The sequence below is a fragment of the Bombyx mori genome, chromosome 2 (genome assembly GCF_030269925.1).
Source record: "Bombyx mori chromosome 2, ASM3026992v2".
Taxonomy (NCBI): Eukaryota; Metazoa; Arthropoda; class Insecta; order Lepidoptera; family Bombycidae; genus Bombyx; species Bombyx mori.
Window position 1 is genome coordinate 5641516 of NC_085108.1, and position 22278 is coordinate 5663793.

Here is a 22278-nt window from a genome sequence, read left to right on the forward strand (position 1 = left end):
CATTAAAATTGTTCCTTTTCTGATACGCTTTTTCGTTACAATAAAGTATAAATAATGCCAGTTTCAAGATTACCACAAATAGTTTCATCACTTCTATTGTTATTCGTAACAAATATACGTACCTATTTATTTTTGTTTTATTAATTCTGCATTGTTTGAAACAATGCCAGTCGATGTATTTAATTCTTTTTCTATTGCTTGTAAACGGTTTATTTTATTGATAATAGTTAAACACAAGGTCGTATAATATAAAATATACAGCATTGCATCTGAATTGAAACAGGAACGAGTTACTGGTGTTAGGACCTCTTGTGAGTCCACGCGGGTAGGTACCACCGCCCTGCCTATTTCTGCCGTGAAGCAGTAATAATGCGTTTCAGTTTGAAGCTTAGGGCAGCCGTTGTAACTATATTGAGATCTTAGAACTCATATCTCAAGGTGGATGGCGCATTTACTTTGTAAATGTCTATGGGCTCCAGTAACCACTTAACACCAGGTGGGCTGTGAGCTCGTCTACCCATCTAAGCAATAAAAAATAAACAAAAAGAAAAGAGTTCGTATCGAATTACGCAGGTTTTAATTATTAAACAATCTTGTACTTTTACAGACACTTAACGAAAAGTTTTACGGTAGGTACTTTCACCGGTTTTGGCTAGTTGTAAACACATTTATCGCCTTTTAAGTTTCATTTCGCACAGACCGTGCTAATAGCATCATGAGGTTTGATAGTTTGTTTGAATCCGGGTCTAATCTTCACGATAAGAAGATCCAAGCATCGATGTTACATTTATTTATTTATTTATTTCATTTAATACATTTCTATCACTGGTGGTAGGACCTCTTGGGAGTCCGCACGGGTAGGTACCACCACCCCGCCTATTTCCGCCGTGAAGCAGTAATGCGTTTCGGTTCGAAGGGTGGGGTAGCCGTTGTAACTATACTGAGATCTTAGAACTCTTATCTCGAGGTGGGTGGCGCATTTACGTTGTAGATGTCTATGGGCTTCAGTAACCACTTAACACCAGATGGGCTGTGAGCTCGTCCATCCATATAAGCAATAAAAAATAAAAAAAACGTTTTATACTTAAGCCAGCATTCACCTGTTCTAAGGGATGTGCTATCCACACAGCCGAGGACAGGCAGGAATGGCGCAAGATAATGCAGGAGAAAGTTATTAGAGGAGGCCACGGTCCTCAGCACTGAGGATTGTCGACGCAAGGAGGAGGAAGGGAACTGAAAATATCCACATTCTAGAATGGGTACGCCGAGACTACAATTATCTATATCTGTATGTACAATTTTTTTAATCAGCCCACGCATGTTCACTGCTGTATGCTCTCCAAGATTCGTCACAATATAAATAGGCAAAATCAATACAGTCCAGCACGATATTCCATTCTATTCTTCTATGGAATGCGCTCCCACTCAAAATAAGGTCGGCCACTACACGTGAAGCATTTAAGACGAGGGTTCGAGAACTGTTTCTCAGAGAGTTAGCAGAGTCATCTAATTGATAATATTTATTTATTTATATAGTTTTTTAAGTACATATTTATGTATAATATGTTTTTATTTAAGTACGAGTATTTGTATCTACAAATATTATGTATGTTATACATATACATAAGTTTAAGTATCTAATATCACTATAACACTACACCTACCAAGGTTCATCTCTGAACTCCCCTAAGATAGACTGTCAGAGAATGCCTATGGCATTAAGTCCGCCTTTATACTGTCTAGTATATAATCCTTTTTTAGTATAATAGTTTTTTTTTATGTTTGAGAGATTTACTGGTGGCCCGGGGGCCTTCCCAGTTTTACCTGGGCAGGTGGGTGAGCAAGGGCTCAGCCAGGAAATGTGGGATTTGCTAGCAGCTACCCGAGCGCCTCCAAAGGATACCTAACAACTCAAGAGTAGCTGCTTCGCGAGTGAATCTACTACCGGATCGGAATCGTGACCCGCTGAGAAGATCCGGCGAGAAACTCAGCGGACTGATGTTTAGGTTAGGTTGCACGTCGAACTCTTTGCCGAGTTCGACGAGTACGGTTACCGGGGTCTACTCCTAGTGTTAAAGCTAAAGGTGTCTAATGCAAGGGTTATTGGATCTGATGAATCCGTAAGGAGTATAATAGTTAACGACGAGCTTTTGGTCTTCAAAATTAAAAAAATTATTAAACAGTTAATACCAAATATATATAAGAAAAAACAAACCAAGGAGAAAAGTTCATACATAAAATTAATACAGATCTTAACGTATCAACGTGATTATTGTCGAATTTCGATAATTGGGCGAATGGTTATTATTATTATTATAACTATTTTTAATCGAATACACCCACTCCTACCGATAATCTAGTCCAAAGTCCTGAGTACAGCTATCAAGGTCACTTAACACCACTGACGAATGCTGAATTATTCTAAACCATAAATCAAAGCATTTTTTTTATTGCTTAGTTGGGTGGACGAGCTCACAGCCCACCTGGTGTTAAGTGGTTACTGAAAATGCATTACTGCTTCACGGCAGAAATAGGCAGGGTGGTGGTGCCTACCCGTACGGACTCACAAGAGTTCCTACCACCAGTAATAAAATAAAGTTCTACTCCTATTTCCAAGTGACGTTTGCAAATATTTTTTTTTTATGATTGAAGGATTTCTTGTGGCCCGGAGGCCTTTCCAGTTTCACCAGGACAGGTGAGCGAGCAAAAGCTCTGCCAGGAGGGGTGGGATTTGCTAACAGCTACCCGAGCGCTTCCGAAGGAGACCTAACAGCTCAAGAGCAACTGCTTCGCGAATGAATCTACTACCGTATCGGAATCGCGACCCGCTGAGAAGATCCGGCGAGAAACTCAGCGAGCTGATTCATGGGTTAGGTTGCACGTCGACCTCTTCGTCGAGTTCGACGAGTACGGTTACCGGGGTCCCTAAGCCTGCTCCTAGTGTTAGAGCTGAAGGCGTCTAATGCAAAGGTTATTGGATCTGATGGATCCGTAAGGACGTGTATAGGGCGTCGACGGTGACTGACTCCTACGTAATCAGGATTCGGGGAGTAGTTAGCGGCGGACACGATACGTTTGCAATTAAATTTATCTTTACGCTACGGATAAGCTAGTACGGATGATATAACTGTATCCCCCATCATAACAATACAAATGCAAGCACTGACCGAGACAACGTTTCGCAAGTGTAAAAGAGTATTGACCCAATTTTTCGGATGAACGCTGACGGGAATCGAGTAGTATTGAGTGTTCGTCACTGCTACCAACGAACCACTAGGTGCTGAGGCGTTCGGGTTCAATGACACTAACGTAATTTTGATACAATTTACGGCTTGACTATTCAAGGACGAAGCTATTATTATTAAATTTTTTTATTGCTTGGATGGGTGGACGAGCTCACAGCCCACCTGTTGTTAAGTGGTTACTGGAGCCCATAGACATCTACAACGTAAATGCGCCACCCACCTTGAGATATAAGTTCTAAGGGTCTCAGTATAGTTACAACGGCTGCCCCACCCTTCAAGCCGAAACGCATTACTGCTTCACGGCAGAAATAGGCAGGGTGGTGGTACCTACCCGCGCGGACTCACAAGAGGTCCTACCACCAGTAATTACGCAAATTACAATTTTGCGGGTTTGATTTTTATTACACGATGTTATTCCTTCACCGTGGAAGTCAATCGTGAACATTTGTTGAGTACGTATTTCATTACAAAAATTGGTACCCGCCTGAGATTCGAACACCGGTGCATCGTTTCAACACGAATGCACCGGATGTCTTATCACTTAGGCCACGACGACTCATTATTCTCTTTACTGTATCTTTCGTCCCTAATAAACAATTTGGCCGCAAATTCATTTACATATGCCAGTGAAAACCTTTCGCAACGACACATTCATCTAATACATCATCTCAAATGCAATTCGCTCTTGAATTCATATCAAATCAAATCAATCTTTAAAATTCGACTTCCCTAGACTGATACTCGGAAACTATAAATATTAAATGACGATCAAGCATTGAATTATTCATAAGCTTGATACTACATACATAGGTACAGTCAGCAGCAGAATTACACACGAATACCTTCTTTTTTTTATTGCTTTGATGAGTGGACGAGCTCACAGCCCACCTGGTGTTAAGTGGTTACTGGAACCCATAGACATCTACAACGTAAATGCGCCACACGCCTTGAGATATAAGTTCTAAGGTCTCAGTATAGTTTCATTGTGCGCCCAGAACACATTGAGAACAGAAAAAAGTTGTAAGTTAAGTCTATACTATTCTTGATGTGACCTAACTCTGCACACTGGGTGACCGCTTTTTACAAGCTAGATATTGTAGTAGCGTATATAGCATAAATATTTAATATTTTACTAACAATCACGCCACGTTAACTGGTCCCGTGATAAGTTCGTAAAGAACTTGTGTTACAGGTACCAGATAACGGATATAAATGTTAGATTTTTATTATACACATACATATATTTAATATACATCCATAACCCTGGAAAAGACATTTATATTTATCATACAAATATCTTCCCTTGGCGGGATTCGAACCAGCGACCCCCTTGTGTAGTGACCATGTCACTTACCACTACACCAGACGGCCGTTGAAATAAATAAACAGATAAAATAAACAGTATAAATAAACAGTATAAATAAACAGATTTCAATTTTTTTAGAAGGGTTTGAATGGGCGTACTCTTTATCTTTCTAGCAAAACTAGTTTCGGTATAGAGTTCTGGCTGTGTTGCTTAGAATAAGCACTACTGAATATGTTAGTGTGTGGTCTCGTAAAAAAGGCGATTCACCTGAAAATTTACCGCAGTGTTTTTTTTAAATTTATTAATTTATTGCTTAGATGAGTGGACGAGCTCACAGGCCACCTGGTGTTAAGTGGTTACTGGAGCCCATAGACATCTACAACGTAAATGCGCCACCCACCTTGAGACATAAGTTCTAAGGTCTCAGTACAGTTACAACGGATGCCCTGCCCTTCAAACCGAAACGCATTACTGCTTCACGGCAGAAATAGGCAGGGTGGTGGCACCTAACCGCGCTGGGACACAAGAGGTCCTACCACCAGTAAAAAAATGACGCATTTACGTTGTAGATGTCCATGGGCTGGAGCCCATGTGGGCTGTGAGCTCGTCTACCCATCTAAGCAATAAAAAAAAACAAAAAAAAAACGAACTCGACAAAGAGTTCGACATGCAACTAACCTAACCCGAGAAGAAAACGAGAAAAATCTAAAATTTTTCAAATCGGACCAGTATAGTTCCTGAGATTAGCGCGTACAACCAAACAAACAAACTCTTCAGCTTTATAATAATAGATTAAAACACTTAACAAATTCCCACTAATTACTTCAAAAGCACATCATCAGCTATATACATACATATATACACTGAAGAATTGGAAACGTAGCCATCAGTCGTATTGACGAAAATTATATTAGATCAAGTATATCAGGTAACAGATTCGACCTGGTTGTTTACTTCAACGATTCCGAGAAGGGAAACCGCTTTTGTTGCAAACATACATAGATGATACATTGAGACCTTTCTAAGAAAATCTCGAGTGTAGATTCTATACCTGCCGTATTTTATTATTATACATATTTTATAAAAAATAATAATATATACAGAACTAGCTGACCCGGCATACTTCGTAGTGCCTTAATTGATAAATAAAAGACCTAAACTTTTGTATAAAATAAACTTTAAAAAAAACAAAAGGAATCCGTCCGACGGGGACACATCAAAGGGAAAACAAAATTGTTTGTTTTTATATAATTCCGAGCATTTTCATATTTATTCACCCTATAAATCTTCTCTGAACTTCCACGAATAATTCAAGACCAAAATTAGTCAAATCGGTCCAACCGTTCTCGAGTTTTAGCGAGACTAACGAACAGCAATTCATTTTTATATATGTATATAGAAGAAGAAGAAGATTATATGGAATGGAATGGTTTTTAATTGTATGCTAGCATCAATGTTTTTTACCAACTAATTTAAATTTTACTAGGTAAGTTATTTTTAGAAGTTAAGCGATTATCGTTGTCGATACATACCACAACTTCGTTTTTTTTTTATTGCTTTGATGGGGGACGAGCTCACAGCCCACCAGGTATTAAGTGGTTACTGGAGCCCATAGACATCTACAACGTAAATGCGCCACCCACCTTGAGATATAAGTTCTAAGGTCTCAGTATAGTTACAACGGCTACCCCACCCTTCAAACCGAAACGCATTACTGCTTCACGGAAGAAATAGGCAGGGCGGTGGTACCTACCCGTGCGGACTCACAAGAGGTCCTACCACCAGTTTCAAACTAAAATTTACTAAACTAAACTGAAGCTCTACAGACCTTTAATTTATTTCTGCCATCTGGAAGGCAACTGAAGCGTCTAAATAAATACAAAGAGACATGACATTCACTCACAATGTCTCGAGATTCGATAACCATCGAATAAACATCATCATCATCATTGAGTTCATCCATACTACCTGGAGCCACTGCCGTCATCCACAGTGCGTTTCCAGAGGTCTTTTTTGCCACGTACCATCCGGCTATGGAATGAGCTCCCCTCCACGGTGTTTCCCGAGCGCTATGACATGTCCTTCTTCAAACGAGGCTTGTGGAGAGTATTAAGCGGTAGGCAGCGGCTTGGCTCTGCCCCTGGCATTGCTGAAGTCCATGGGCGACGGTAACCACTCACCACACCAGGTGGGCCGTATGCTCGTCTGCCTTCAAGGGCAATAAAAAAAAAAAAAACATTATTGTTGTGTATGAATGAAAATTCTGAAGCCATACAAAACTAGACAAACAGTCGCAAACAAGAAACAGGCGAGAGAATCCGTGACGAGAGCCAACCCTATATGAATGCACAACTGATTGAATTGCAATTTAATTAGGATACACGTACTGTAGTTTTCAATCGATCCGGCGGCGTTCGATAAATTCAACAACTCTATGGCACAGAGAATAAAGGTGATTATCGTGTGATTTGTTTATTGAGAGGCAAAGGGGGTGAGAGCGCGGTGTGGATAGATAGTGTCACTCACGGTGGCTGTATTCATAAGTGAACTAATTATTGGTTTTCAAGTATTTTAAAGTGCAGATTAATAGGATTGTGTATTTCTGCTCCAATACTGTCCGCAACTGTTGATATGACGTATTGAAATACAAATATGAAACTTTTGGTTGAGACTGGTAAGTCAATCACTCCCACCGTCGTAACTTCAATGTAGCCAGGAAGCACGGCTGCGAAAAGACCCTACCTACAATAACGAGTTTTAGACCAGCCAAAGAAAAGAAAAGTTTTTCAAATTCCAAATTTCATCTCCGTATTGTGGTGGGATTCAATGTAAACTGAATTAGGTCGCTTGGGCAGAAACTGAGAAGAGGTGAGAATTGTAAAAAAAAACAATTACAATTTAACACGGACCATTTATGATTGTAAAGTGGTAAACCTATGTAAGTTTACCATCAAGCTATGTAGCTTGCTGTACTATTTATGATGCCAATAATAATCATGACAAAAACCTCTGTGTTTGTGTTTGCACGAATGTTTCGGGCGATCACCTCGAGATCGGGTATTGTTACACCGGTAAGAGTAACGCCATCTGTCATTAAAAAGCAGAAACGAACATCAAAAGAACTAGTAATATCGAGAACGCTCGAGAAGTACGACGCCATCTATTTTGAAATAGCAGAAATGCATATCAAAACGAATCGTCCTATCGAGAATGTCCTCGGGAATTGTAGACTTGTCGTGTCGACTATAAAAGCGTTGCAGAGATGACATGAAGACAGTTGCCTTAGGCACGTCCTTACGGATCCATCAGATCCTTTGCATTAGACGCCTTCAGCTCTAACACTGGAACAGGCTGAGGGACCCCGGTAACCGTAATCGTAGAACTCGACAAAGAGTTCGAGATGCAACCTAGCCCATGCATCAGCCCGCTGAGTTTCTCACCGGATCTTCTCAGCGGGTCGCGATTTCGATCCGGTAGTAGATTCATTCGCGAAGCAACTGCTCTTGAGCTGTTAGGTCTCCTTTGGAGGCGTTCGGGCAGCTGTTATCAAATCTCACCCCTTCTGGCTGAGTCTTTTTTTGCCCACCTGTCCTGGTGAAACTGGAAAGGCCTCCGGGCCACCAGCAATCCATCAATCATAAAAAAAATTAAGGCAGTTAGCAATCGGTTCTACTCGAAGCAAAATAGCGATCGGATCACCTGAGGCGATAAAGCATTAACGATCTTAAACGACAAGGAATAACTTGTGTTTGAAGAAGCCATATCCCGTCAGAATCTAAAAAAAAAACGCTAACAAGACCACAAAACGTCTAAAGAAACTATAATTTTTATGCATCAATATTGGTGGTTGTACTTAAGGAGCTTAGTCGAGTAATATGCATCGGATTTCGAGGCGGGACCGTCTCTCTGTGAAGTGTAGACTCCAATAACTATAAAAATTAGTTATTATTTTCTGTGGCACAATATCTCTTATTTATGTAAAATATCTATGATTGTAATGATTGCGGATACAAAATAATATAAAGAACAACGTGATTTTTTTCTCCACCGAGTTTTATTAAATTTTATCATCACAAACATTCTACAAGCCCATAACTAATCACTATAACTAATCACACTCTCAACACCCGAGACCGTCTTTTTTTTTTTTTTTTTTTTTTTTTTTATTGCCCTTGTAGGCAGACGAGCATACGGCCCACCTGATGGTGAGTGGTTACCGTCGCCCATGGACTTCAGCAATGCCAGGGGCAGAGCCAAGCCGCTGCCTACCGCTTAATACTCTCCACAAGCCTCGTTTGAAGAAGGACATGTCATAGCGCTCGGGAAACACCGTGGAGGGGAGCTCATTCCATAGCCGGATGGTACGTGGCAAAAAAGACCTCTGGAAACGCACTGTGGATGACCGCAGTGGCTCCAGGTAGTATGGATGAACTCTACTCCGGTGGCGGGCGGTGCGATGGTAAAAACGAGATGCCGGTATCATCTCGAACAATTCCTCAGAGCACTCCCCATGGAACATACGGTACAAAATACAGAGGGAACCGAAGTCCCTCCGCAGACCCAGAGGTTCCAAACGATCCGTGAGACCGGGATTATCGACAATCCGAACGGCCCTCCTCTGTATGGAGTCAAATGGAAGAAGCTGGTATTTGGGAGCCCCGGCCCAGAGATGGGAGCAGTACTCCACGCGAGGCCGGACTTGTGCTTTATAAAGCAAAAGCCTTTGTCCAGGCGTGAAGTACCGCTTCGCTCTGTTGAGGACTCCCAGCATTTTGGACGCCAACTTGGCTTTGCCTTCCAAATGACTCCGAAACTGGACATCGCTCGAAATGTCGACCCCAAGTATCCCAATACTCTCGGAAGGTTGCAGGGATACTCCTTGGAATTGCGGCGCCATGACAAAGGGGTCCTTCTTCGCAGTGAACGCGCAAACTTGTGTCTTTAACGGGTTGAATTGAACCAAGTTCAATTCACCCCATTTGGAGACTCGCCCCAGAGAGTTCTCCACTTCAGACACAAGCTTTGATCGTCTCTCTTGCACCACGCTCCGAGAGAGACTCTGATGGCCGATATATCGCGCATCCCCCGTGCTGTCATCCGCATAGCAATGCATGCCATCAATAGACAGCATGTCATTGATATACAGGATGAAAAGCGTGGGGGAGAGCACCGAACCTTGTGGAACGCCAGCGTTAATGGTCATGGTATCAGAACAGTCACCGTCTACAACGACCGTGATGCTCCGCCCATCCAAAAAGCTAGCGATCCACTTGCAGAGACCCTCGGGGATTCCGTAAGATGGTAGCTTCGACAGAAGTGCCCTATGCCAGACCCTGTCGAAGGCCTTCGCAATATCAAGGCTCACAGCAAGAGCCTCGCCCTTGCTCTCCAAGGCTTCAGCCCACCTGTGAGTAAGGTATACAAGAAGATCGCCAGCTGAGCGACCGTGACGGAAACCGTACTGTCGGTCACTGATCAGCTGGCGATCCTCCAGATACTTCAGGAGTTGTATATTAATTATTCGCTCCATCACCTTGGAAAGCAAGGAAGTTATCGCGATAGGCCTGTAGCTCGATGGGTCCGACCGGTCACCCTTCTTGGGGATAGGGTGGACGTGGGCAGTCTTCCATGAAGACGGAACCCTGTTAGCGCAATAAGAGAGGCGATACAAACGCGTTAGCGCAGGCGTCAGCTCAGGGGCGCACGTTTTCAGAACCACTGCAGGGATGTCTTGTCATATTCTCTTGATACTTTAACGCTTCAAGTGCGAGGATGAAAATCAACAAACAACTCGTATAGAATCAAAGCGTTACGTCACACTGAAACTAGATGGCGCCGTTGCGTTACTAAACTAATCGTATATATGTTTACGCGGTCCGAGGTGTTAATTTATCGCTAGAAGTTCACAATACAGTACCTAAAGTATATGATCATCGAGAACTATTTAGAGACGAATCAAGGTTACAAACTTTATTTATTATTACTAGCTGACCCGGCAGACTTCGTAGTGCCTCAATCGATAAATAAAAAACCTAAGCTTTTGTATAAAATAAACTTAAAACAAACAAAAGGAATCCGTCCAACGGGGGACACATCAAAGGAAAAACAAAATTATTATTTTTATTTAATTCCGAACATTTTCATATTTATCTACCTTTTAAACCTTCTCTGGACTTCGCAAATAATTCAAGACCAAAAATAGCCAAATCGGTCGAGCAGTTCTCGAGTTTTAGCGAGACTAACGAACAGCAATTCATTTTTATATATGTAGATTATTGTTCCTACCTATCCTAGTAACCTCAAGGGATTATACTAGATTCGCATAATTAGTAGGTGAGCTCACGGGGCTCAAACCTGATGACGTTGCTAGCACTAACCGTAGCAAGAGCAGTGCTTCGCAGAATCTAACACCGGATCGGAAACGCGACCCACTGAGAAGATTCGGCGAGAAACTCATTGGGCTGTGTCTGTGTGTTCATTTACTCCTTCGTCGCAAACCACGGGTTCGACGAGAACGATGTCCAGGATTATAGTATTAAAACGAACAACTAAAAAAATTGAGATGCACAGTTGCGAGGGTTCCTTCCTCTCCTTGGAATAATGGAAGTGCTTCCCATGCATGACAATGACTTTATTCGAGAATCGACGCACGTACCTTTCAAATATTAGCTGTGTCTGTGACGTTTCTGATGACCATTGTCAACGTTAACCACTAATCGTCAAACGGGCCGTACGCACGAAGGCCTGGCACATTTGACGATAAAAAAATAAAGCAAAGTCATGTCAATTTGCTCGTGTAACAAAGCGAATCAAAGATTTAACATTTAAATTTTTCTAATGAATTACGTACCCAACGAATGTTCACGATTGACTTCCACGGTGAAGGAATAACATCGTGTAATAAAAGTGAAACCCGCAAAATTATAATTTGTGTAATTACTGGTGGTAGGACCTCTTGTGGGGTCCGCGCGGGTAGGTACCACCGCCCTGCCTATTTCTGCCGTGAAGCAGTAATGCGTTTCGGTTTGAAGGGTCGGGTAGCCGTTGTAAGTATACTGAGATCTTAGAACTTATATCTCAAGGTGGGTGGCGCATTTGCGTTGTAGATGTCTATGGGCTCCAGTAACCACTTAACACCAGGTGGGCTGTGAGCTCGTCCACCCATCTAAGCAATAAAAAAAAAAAAAAATTTAACAGACACCAGAGAGTGCAGTCACAAAATCCAAACTGAAATGTTATCATAATAAATTAATGTTTATATGTGAAATTGGATTCATATTCTTGCTTGGTTTCACATTTTTTTAAGTTTGTAACGGATGTGACGTCAGCTGCCATGCCCTGCCGCCAGCCATGCCGCCAAGTCATGTTAACACGCCCCGTTCCGCCACTGCCCCTAGCCAAAGCCAACGAAGGGGGGATAGTGTTAATAAAAAAGCCATGCCAGCCATTTCTAGCTGCTTTCCGCTTTCTAGCACAAATAAAAGAACTTGTCGTTACGCTGCTGGTTTTTTTTGTCACACCATTTGCAACAAGTTACAAAATAAATCTAACTATAAATTATCACCTACACTGTTTTCGGTATACCATAACGAAATAAAAAAAAACCAATTCTAATAAATATCCCTATTCATTTCACCCCAAATCCCCAGTTGCGTTACTAAGCTACATAATCTTTTCTTCAATTATCTAATCTTTAGGTCCACCGTTTATACACAGTGCATGGTCTGTCAGTCAGTCAGGTAGTTTTATAGTATTGTATACTACTGTATCTCTATAGTAAAACGTATGTATAAACAAGCCATTGTCAGCGGTTTTAAATCGTCGTACCTCGTAAATCAATAGAACATTTCCCACGGGAACTTCCGAGTTTAGTGACGCCGAAATATATTAAAGTTTAAACATTAATTTTTTTATTCGACGCGTTTATCATTCGTCGAGGTCACAGACACACTGATGATGCAAGTAAGAGCTAGTCCAATTTGGAACGTGCCACTTCTCGCTTGTTCTAATAGTTTATTCCGTCCGTATAATAACGATACGTTTGCCCATAATAACAAAAAAAATTCGAGTGACAGTATACGACCATTTTATGGGTACGTTACTCACGCTGCATATGTATGTGCTGCTTGGGCATTTTGTAATCCGGCGGGTAACATCTCTCGTAGAACTCGAGGTCGATCACTTGGCATACCTCTGGCGTTGGTATAATGAGTCCGGAGCCCGATATCGCCCTCTGGAGGTGGTGTTCCTGTTAAAAAAACAAAGAAAACCTCGATTTAATTTTTTGATCTGACTGCGGAACCCCAAACTGTAACAATCTGACCGGCACTTTTCTATGAGCATGTTACGAATATATTTTTCTATTAATGTTTCTTTTTTGTACGTTAATTCGGTACTTGTGAAGGAGGCCCTAATAGCGTAATCTGTAAGAAATTTAAGCAGTTTCATATTTACTTCTTTGTATTCTTCTTTCTAATAAAAATTAATATTTAAAAAATTTCCATTCCGTATAGTGAAAACTAAATATTAAAAATTTTAGAGTTTTTCGGCCACGTTGCGAGGAAAAAAGGTGACAATCTCGAAAAACTTCTCATCACCGGCAAATTGGAAGGAAAGAGACCTAGGGGGCGTAGTCCCATGCGCTGGTCCGATCAGATTAAGACGACTTTGGAATCCAGCATCAATGTCGCTATCCACTGCGCGGAGCACAGGGGTGAATTTTTTTATTTTTTTTTTGCTTAGATAGATGGACGAGCTCACAGCCCACTTGCTGTTAAGTGGTTACTGGAGCCCATAGACATCTACAACGTAAATGCGCCACCCATCTTGAGATATAAGTTCTAAGGTCTCAGTATAGTTACAACGGCTACCCCACCCTTCGAACCGAAACGCATTGCTGCTTCACGGTGAAAATAGGCGGGGTGGTGGTACCTACCCATGCGGACTCCCAAGAGGTCCTACCACCAGTGATAAAATATATAAATAAAATGAATGGAGAAACATAGTCCTAACAAAAGTGCTCCGTAAAGATCACGACCCTCAGCACTGAGGAATACGACGCACGGAGGAGGAGGAGGAGGATAGTGAAAAATTATAAAGACCGACTGTGGTCCAAACGAAAATTCTTTAGCGGTCTTTCGCTATATTATAGTACCCGTAGAGTTGAGAAGAGTTTGTTTAACTAGAAGTCGTCGTGGCCTAACGGATAAGACGTCCGGTGCATTCGTGTTGAGCGCGATGCACCGGTGTTCGAATCTCAGGCTGGTACCAATTTTTCTAATGAAATACGTACTAAACAAATGTTCACGATTGACTTCCACGGTGAAGGAATAACATCGTGTAATAAAAATGAAAACCCGCAAAATTATAATTTGCGTAATTACTGGTGGTAGGACCTCTTGTGAGTCCGCGCGGGTGGGTACCACCACCCTACCTATTTCTGCCGTGAAGCAGTAATGCGTTTCGATTTGAAGGGTGGGGCAGCCGTTGTAACTAAACTTGAGACCTTAGAACTTATATCTCAAGGTGGGTGGCGCATTTACGTTGTGGATGTCTATGGGCTCTAATAACCACTTAACATCAGGTGGGCTGTGAGCTCGTCCACCCATCTAAGCAATAAAAAAAAAACTACGCACCAAAAGTAAAAAGATACAAACGTAGCACAAAAAAACAAAATAGACTGTCTTATCGCGCAAGTAAGAATCGACTATCAGTAATATTTAAACTATTCCGATAGAAGAAATAAAGTATTTATTGCTAAAGGAAACAAAGTCCGAATGAATTTTAAATTTGGTTTCCTTAACGTTTTGTTTGCTGCATAGTTACGTCATCGTCTGCACTAAACATTGTCGGTAGGTACTCGGAGTGTGATGACGTCACCGTGTTATATTTTATCGACGGGCACTCGTAAAACTCGGCTCGCCCCGATTCCGCGATAAGATTGATCGCCACAATTGAATGTAAATATGTCTATCGGTTTGGAGAGTGGAATGATAGGCTTTGTCATAATAATGTTGAGACAGACTTCATGTCTTGAGGTCGGTGGCACGTTCTACACAGTCAACGGGATAACTAATAATTAATAATTATAGTTAATAATGGATAACTGTTATAGTTACGTCCAATAAACAAAAGTCGCAGTTTTTCTTCAGAGTTGTGAAGGCTCATTCATTATTTATCCGACTAAGTGACCTAATAATGGAAATAACAGCACAACTCTGCTGCTAATTCAGATCATGTAGTTATTTGATCCTGGAGCAAAATTGTGGTACGCACCACGAAACTGGTGGTAATGCGTAACTATATTTAATGTGTAACTATACTTGAGACCTTACAACTTGTATCTCAAGGTGGGTGGCGCATTTATGTTGTAGATGTCTATGGGCTCCAGTAACCACTTAACACCAAGTGAACTGTGAGCTCGTCCACCCATCTAAGCAATAAAAAAAAAAACAATATTATTAATTCAACAAATTTATTTTCCCGCAAGGACCTTTTGTTCAACATGTCTTATTCGTGATATACGTAAAGGATTTGCTGGTGGTAGGACCTCTTGTGAGTCCGCGCGGGTGGGTACCACCACCCTGCCTATTTCTGCCGTGAAGCAGTAATGAGTTTCGGTTTGAAGGGTGGGGCAGCCGTTGTAACTATACTGAGATCTTAGAACTTATATCTCGAGGTGGGTGGCGCATTTACGTCGTAGATGTCTATGGGCTCCAGTAACCACTTAACACCAGGTGGGCTGTTAGCTCGTCCACTCATCTAAGCAATAAATAAAAAAAAGGATTTATGTATTTGCACAAAGAAATTCAAACAACAATGAGTTCTGTGGTTTTTTTTTTAATCTCTTTACAAACAAACAATACGTTCTAAGCTTATTGTTATAACGAAATGGCTTGTGGCAGTGATGCGTTGACGTTATCACAGCTTAGATACGACTGCAAAGAAAAGTAGGTTTTTTAGAAAGACAGAAAAAATGTCAGACGTGGGGCCACGTGGGCGATAATGATTTTCATCATCCAAGGCCAACCACCCAAAGTTTTTATGAAGAAACCACTTGACAATTTTCTATAGCTTTGAACGCCATGGAATTTGAATGACCTTTGAATTGAATATAAAAATTTTACATACTCCAATATAGATAAAATTAATTAAATTCTCAACCATATATGGACCGGTAACCGGTATAAATATTTTTGGCAGCTATATTAGACAGCATAGAGAATATTCTCGTTCGATAAGATGTACATACATCTAAAATAATCAATTTCTATTATAACAGTTACAAAAAATAAAAACTTCTTTATTTCTAAATAAGTTAAATTAGCTTCCAATTTCAAATCTCAATGTTTTGTAAATAAGAAAAATATTCTAACAAACACGTCACGGAACTTAATCAGCTAGTAGTAGTATAAATGATAAAAATAACATTGTTTGTAAACGACATAAAACACGTTCCGACTTAAGAGTCGGCGCGTATATTTTCATAACAACTGACAGGTGGACAGGCTGTCACTTAGGAAAACAAACGAAGGTTTTTTTTCATACTTAAGCTGATAACCTAGAGGGTTATGCCAGCGTAACCGGGCGAGCAAATGAAGGTGTACGCACACCAGCGTCAAAGGGAAGGATAATTTACGCGAAGAAAATTTCTTGTATGATGCAAGCGTGATTATGTTACGCGAGTGCACGACCCTAAAATAGGGTTGTCAATAATTGTCGTAATTATTTTAAACGAAACAGCGAACACCATTAAAACGAAACCTTTTTGGGTAATCTGTATTGAATTTTGTTGTATTATAAAATGTATGTGTATGGTAGGAACATCTTGCTATCTCTCTCTCTCTCACAGACTCGTTAATGACACTCACTAACACTTTGGTCTTTGACAATAACTATCCCAATCATCAGATATGAAATGTTTCTCAATTGATAAGTGCTTTATCTTTTAGTATTCCGAATAACGTAACCTACTGTTTGAAACAAATGAATCATAGTTGGCAAGTTGATATCCCAATTATCATATTCGTTTCTTCATACTAATTTATTATCCACGTAAATTGCACAAGAACACCCAAAAGAATTTAAGAAAAAAAAAACGTGTGGCACTCGGGAATTGCCGCGATAAAGCTATTGCATAGCATTTTTTATCAACTGATGCAATTATAATTAGACAATGATAATTTAATGTTAAAACAATAATAAAACAAGACCACGCTATATTAAACATTAATAAAAGCAAAACCTTAACTGTCCCCTTCACACTCATAAGCTAGACCGCGCGAGAGAGAGATGGGCAGACTTTTCATGATGCGCATGCAGTGTGACGTCGCGCCACGCGCTTATTCACAAACACTACACAAGCGCAACGTGGGAATGTGTTGAACGCGAGCTACATGGTAGGCGGAGTGAGGGGTGTTAGGTTTTTTTCGTTACCGAATTTCATGATTCGGTCGCCGCGCTCAAGGCCCGCGATAAAAGCTATGCAATAACTTAAAAAGTTATACCTTTTAAAGATTTTTGAGCGCCGGCCGCCGCGCCGATATTAAAGTTTGTTTATATCGTGCAAGAATTGTCTTACCCAACCCTATTGATTTCAAATGTTACGGTTCGGTTCCATTATAGAATTCTGCAATTTCTCCCGCTGAGCAAACCCTACATCCTGTCTGTAAGATAGGAAATGTCCATCTACGCCAGTTCAAATTCTATTTTCACTTGAACCGGTCGGGGGTTCAGTTCCAACACCTGGCAATCCCTGGCAATTTCATTGTCTGGATGTTTAATACCGGTCTCAGGTTTCCACAATACAGGGAATCCTAATTTTGAGGCTAAATATCCGTGTGTGATTGGTGATTTTAGGTGCTTTTAGGCTCATCAAGCGCCAATCACCGTCCTCTCATCGGTTTACGACGAAGAGTTCTACGAGAGCGAACTAACTCATAGACACAATCCATCGAGTTTCTCGCCGGATCTTCTCTGTGGATCGCGTTTCCGATCCGGTGCTAGATTCTGAAAAGAACTGCTTTTGCTAGGGTCAGTGTTAGCACATCCTCTCAAGCTTAACCCCATCAGATCACCTGCCATTCACAGTGTAGCTGGAATAGCCCTTTAGGCTACTAGCCAATAGGCAGAGAAAAAATTTCAGCAGCCGTCTTTGATATCATCTACCTCTTTTATGACAGTCGCTCGGAGTTTACCTGGTATTGTGTGACTATTTGAGCCTATATACAAGAAACGATTACTTTAAGGTATATAAGATGCGCTAGATGATGGTAACATTTTTATATTTATCTAAGAAAAAAATTTAATTTAAAAATCAAAATATAAAATCCGTTTTTTTTTATAGAATAAGTGCGACAAGATTTTATACCTTCAAAATATTACTCCACATCACGATAAATCAAAATCAAGGCCTCCCGTCGTGGAGCTTGCCAAGGACATCTAAATTAGGTCATAAAAACAAGTAACTCCGAAAGACTAACAAAATATCATAAAAGTTTTCTTATTGCATCGTCACCGGCTTTGTTAATATTGTTATCGCGTTTATGCACATTTCACACGCGCATAAACACGGTTAGCAAATTCACATCTGACCTACTTACGTACAGAGCAAAGGACAAATGATAAAGTTAAGCTGTTATGCATCAAAGCGTGAATAAAGCCGTCCTTATTGAAACATAAGGTCTACGTCTCAATAATTACGTTTTGGTATCGATACGCTGATAGCCACTTTCCGACAGATAGATCGTGAGCTATTTATTAATCTTACTAGTGCTTAAGCTTTTTAAATTTTTTTATTACTTATATGTGTGGACGAGCTCACCCGGTGTTAAATGGTTACTGGAGCCCATAGACATCTACAGCGTAAATGCCGCCACCCACCTTGGTATGTTAGTTCTAAGGTCTCAGTATAGTTACAACGGCTGCCCCACCCTTCAAACGCATTACTGCTTCACGGTAGAAATAGGCAAAGTGGTGGTACCTACCCGTGTGGACTCACAAGAGATCCTACCACCAGTAAGTACTATCAATATGATTACTCTGAATGATTCTTCGCGCTAATCCTTACCCTGATCGCTTAATTCAGGCCTCACCCAAAAAGGTTGAAATCAAAAAAGAGACCGATTGAAAAAGTATAAGACAAATCAAATTACGAAAATAATCATTTCGTTGGATATGAATCCAATTAGGCTAAAGGACCTCAATAAAGTCTCATACCCGATCCTGGGGACCGAATGGTAAACAGTCGAAGTCGCCCTAAACACGTCATTACGGATCCCCCCGATCCATTAACGGTGCTTTTAGGTACCACAAGCACCTGTCACCGTCCTCGCCGAACCCGTCGCTTGCGACGTAGGGCTCGATGAGTAAATTAACCCATAGACACAGCCCCTGAGTTTCTCGCCGGATCTTCTCAGTGGGTCGCGATTCCGTACCGGCGCTAGATTCTGTGAGGCACTGCTCTTGCTAGAGCGACCGGTTTGAGCCCCGTGAGCTCATCTACACGTCAATGAAATAGCCTCTCAAGGCTATCAGCATAGGTAGGAGAAAAAAAAAGTCTCGTGAAGACCTAAGAATATCGGTCTTGGTAAGGCATATTTACTCACAACATGCGTCATCACACACCTTTAAGTGCACATCCTAATGATCTCTACAAACACTGGAAGCAAACTTTATTAAGATAATTAATGGCTTTTTTAAATATTTTCTATTAATTAGGTACTTGTGACGTGCGTCAACGCCAGTGGCTTCGTCTGAGAACATGAATCATGGGGAGCATTAAAAGATTAATGTATGTAGTTTCTAAATTATTTTGGGGATATCATACAGAGACATAGAGAAAATAACAAAACATATAAATTCGTAGATTTTCTAAATCTTCACAATCGAGCTATAAAAAATAAATAAAGATAATGTTATGTATTACGAGCACGACCCGTGCGTATTATGATAATGTGAGGACCTTCATTTTATTCATTATTTATTGTCTAGCACCTTGGATTCTGTTATCGTGTATAAGAAACCCCAAGTCAAACAAACTATTTGACCTAAAAATAGTTAGTTTTGTTGTATTCAAATAGACGTGGCTATTTTTTTATTACATATCAGACGGTAGTTAGAACAATATTCAATATTTAGCCAATTCTAAACATCTTAGTCGACCACAGCTTCCAACACCGTAAAGTAGTCGATATTATTATGTCCAAATAATAATTTTTAAAAACTAAACAACTAAAATACTTATGTTACGAATACAAACATTGTATAATGAGACAATTTGGCCACAGGTTTCAATATTATTCCGGTTTAACTTTTGTATTTATCCTGGTATTTTATTACGGTAGCTTCCTCGAAAACGAAGACTTGTACAAGCGCTAAGTATCTCTCGGTCTGATGAGCTTCACCTTTTTTCGGAGACGTTTGTCACTTCAATGGCGTTTTTTTTTGACGTGACAACGTCTTATAATTCGATGGAGCCGGCTGCACGCACGAAAAAACATGACTCATGAGGCGTTCCATTTCAGGCTTGAAGTGCAAGCGAGAGTGCGCAACGAGCGACAAAGAGGCACAATCGGCCTCCGCGTTCGGCAGCGTTCGATATCTGTCTCTCTCCTACTTGAGTGAGCGATGCATCCGCGTGAACAGCTGCTATACAATAATACATTTACATGTTTTCGTCAAGTATGAAGTTCAGTGAAAAGTGAATGTGGTGTCAATTGTTTATATAGCAACCATAACTGCGTTAATTGAAAAATGAAACCATTCCATCAGTATTTTCTTATGACGTTGTCACGTTCAACTATCGTCAGTAAACCGACTTTACAGACAACCGATTTTTATTTTGTTTTCATTAAAGTCGTAGGTTGGTCTGACACCGGTAAGATGGCCCAATGTATTTTTAGTCATTTGTATATTCCATGGTTGGCTCGAGTGGATCTCCGTTGGAGCAAAAGCATAAAAAAACCAACGACATTAAGGGTCGATTCGACCAAACAAGAGTAAATCTTATTCTTAGAATAACTCGTCAGTTAATCGAGAGTAAATCAATTTTACGTTTTACCATCTACAATTCTAAGAATAGTGGGCCTATTCGGGTATTGTTACTATACCGCCCTTTCGCACGGAATAACGGAGCTATTCCTAGAATAAAGTAATGGCGTCAGTCAGTCCAATCATCTGATTTTTGTCATTTCATAAATATTTATTCTGTTTTAATTTCATGTTAACGCAATGCACTAAATTATTATTAATAGTCTGGCATTGTGTAATGCAACGTTTAAACGAAAAAAGATAAAACCACACGACAAAACTTGACAATTCCCTCAAACAAACAACAAATAAAATTAATACGTTTGACAACTAGATATCTTGATAATGTATCGAACTGTTTATTTGTTTTTTGGTGTACAATAAAGAATACTCTCTCTCTCTCTATCTTACACTACAGCTACTTTTTCACACTAAAATACGGCAAAATCGAGTTGACGCTATATATGCTCTTACACTATGCCCTTGTACTACAACATTTATTTGCCGGGTTTTATTTTTGTTCACCATTCACTCTGCTATTCGCGTATTGTTATTCCTAGAGCAAGTATACTCTCGTTTACGTGGAAAAACGACTATGGATTTACTCGAGATTAAAATCATGGAATAGGTTATTCCTTCTATAGTTACTCGAGTATAAATTTAAGTTTGGTCGAATCCACCCTAAGGCTGTTAATCTTGGGGCGTGTATTTACTAATATTTTGGGTTTATTTTTTCTTTACTTGTAGTTTTTGCTTTGAAACTGTTTACACAAACATACCTATGTCGATGTTGTTTCATGTTGGGATTTTATGTACAAAGTTTCTTGGTATCGGGAGTTATGCTTTTTTTATTTATTTTTTAGGACGAAACGACAACTGAAAAGGTTTTCCGACTACATTTGTACACTAGTACAGTCGAAGACGGTAGTTATTTGTCGATAAGATAAGATGAAGATATAATTTCTTCATTAAATTAACCGCGTTAGAGTCATTTTATTGATTGCTTACATCCGTGTAAAATCGAACGATATTTTAAGTAGAATTATTTCGACTTCATCGTTCCGAATAATAATCTTATATATTGAAACGAGCAATTCTTGTATATAAATATATATGTATAATCTGAATGATATGAATTCATGAAATTTAGATTATATCGATTTTCATGAAATTTATATACTTGTGATTTCGGGGGCGATAAATCGATCTAGCTACGATTTATTTTTAGAAAATGTTGTTTTATTCGTGTTTTCAATAATCAACTTTATCGATAATTTTGATTTTTTCTTTAATTGTGTTTAATTTGATTCATTTAATTTAGTGTAAATATAATATCTAAAAAACACAATTTATCAAAAAAAGAAAATATCCAGCAAAGCTCGGTCATTAACTAGTTAAGACTGGTATCCTAAATTTTACTTATTTTAATTTTAACAACAATGAAACATGGCGTAAGTTTTTTTTTTTTTATTGCCCTTGTAGGCAGACGAGTATACGGCCCACCTGATGGTGAGTGGTTACCGTCGCCCATGGACTTCAGCAATGCCAGGGGCAGAGCCAAGCCGCTGCCTACCGCTTAATACTCTCCACAAGCCTCGTTCGAAGAAGGACATGTCATAGCGCTCGGGAAACACCGTGGAGGGGAGCTCATTCCATAGCCGGATGGTACGTAAGTATGAAATGTCCGTCAAGGCGGAC

The 22278-nt window shown here is 40.1% G+C and overlaps 1 protein-coding gene across 1 annotated transcript in view; it reads right to left on the reverse strand.

Moving 5' to 3' along the window:
• Positions 1 to 22278, reverse strand: part of LOC101735441 (uncharacterized) — a 133068-nt gene that overhangs the window by 40271 nt on the left and 70519 nt on the right. Inside the window, exon 2 of the mRNA XM_021352672.3 lies at positions 12658 to 12799. Within this exon, the coding sequence (XP_021208347.2) occupies positions 12658 to 12799 (142 nt within the window). The remainder of the gene's footprint in view (positions 1 to 12657; positions 12800 to 22278) is intronic.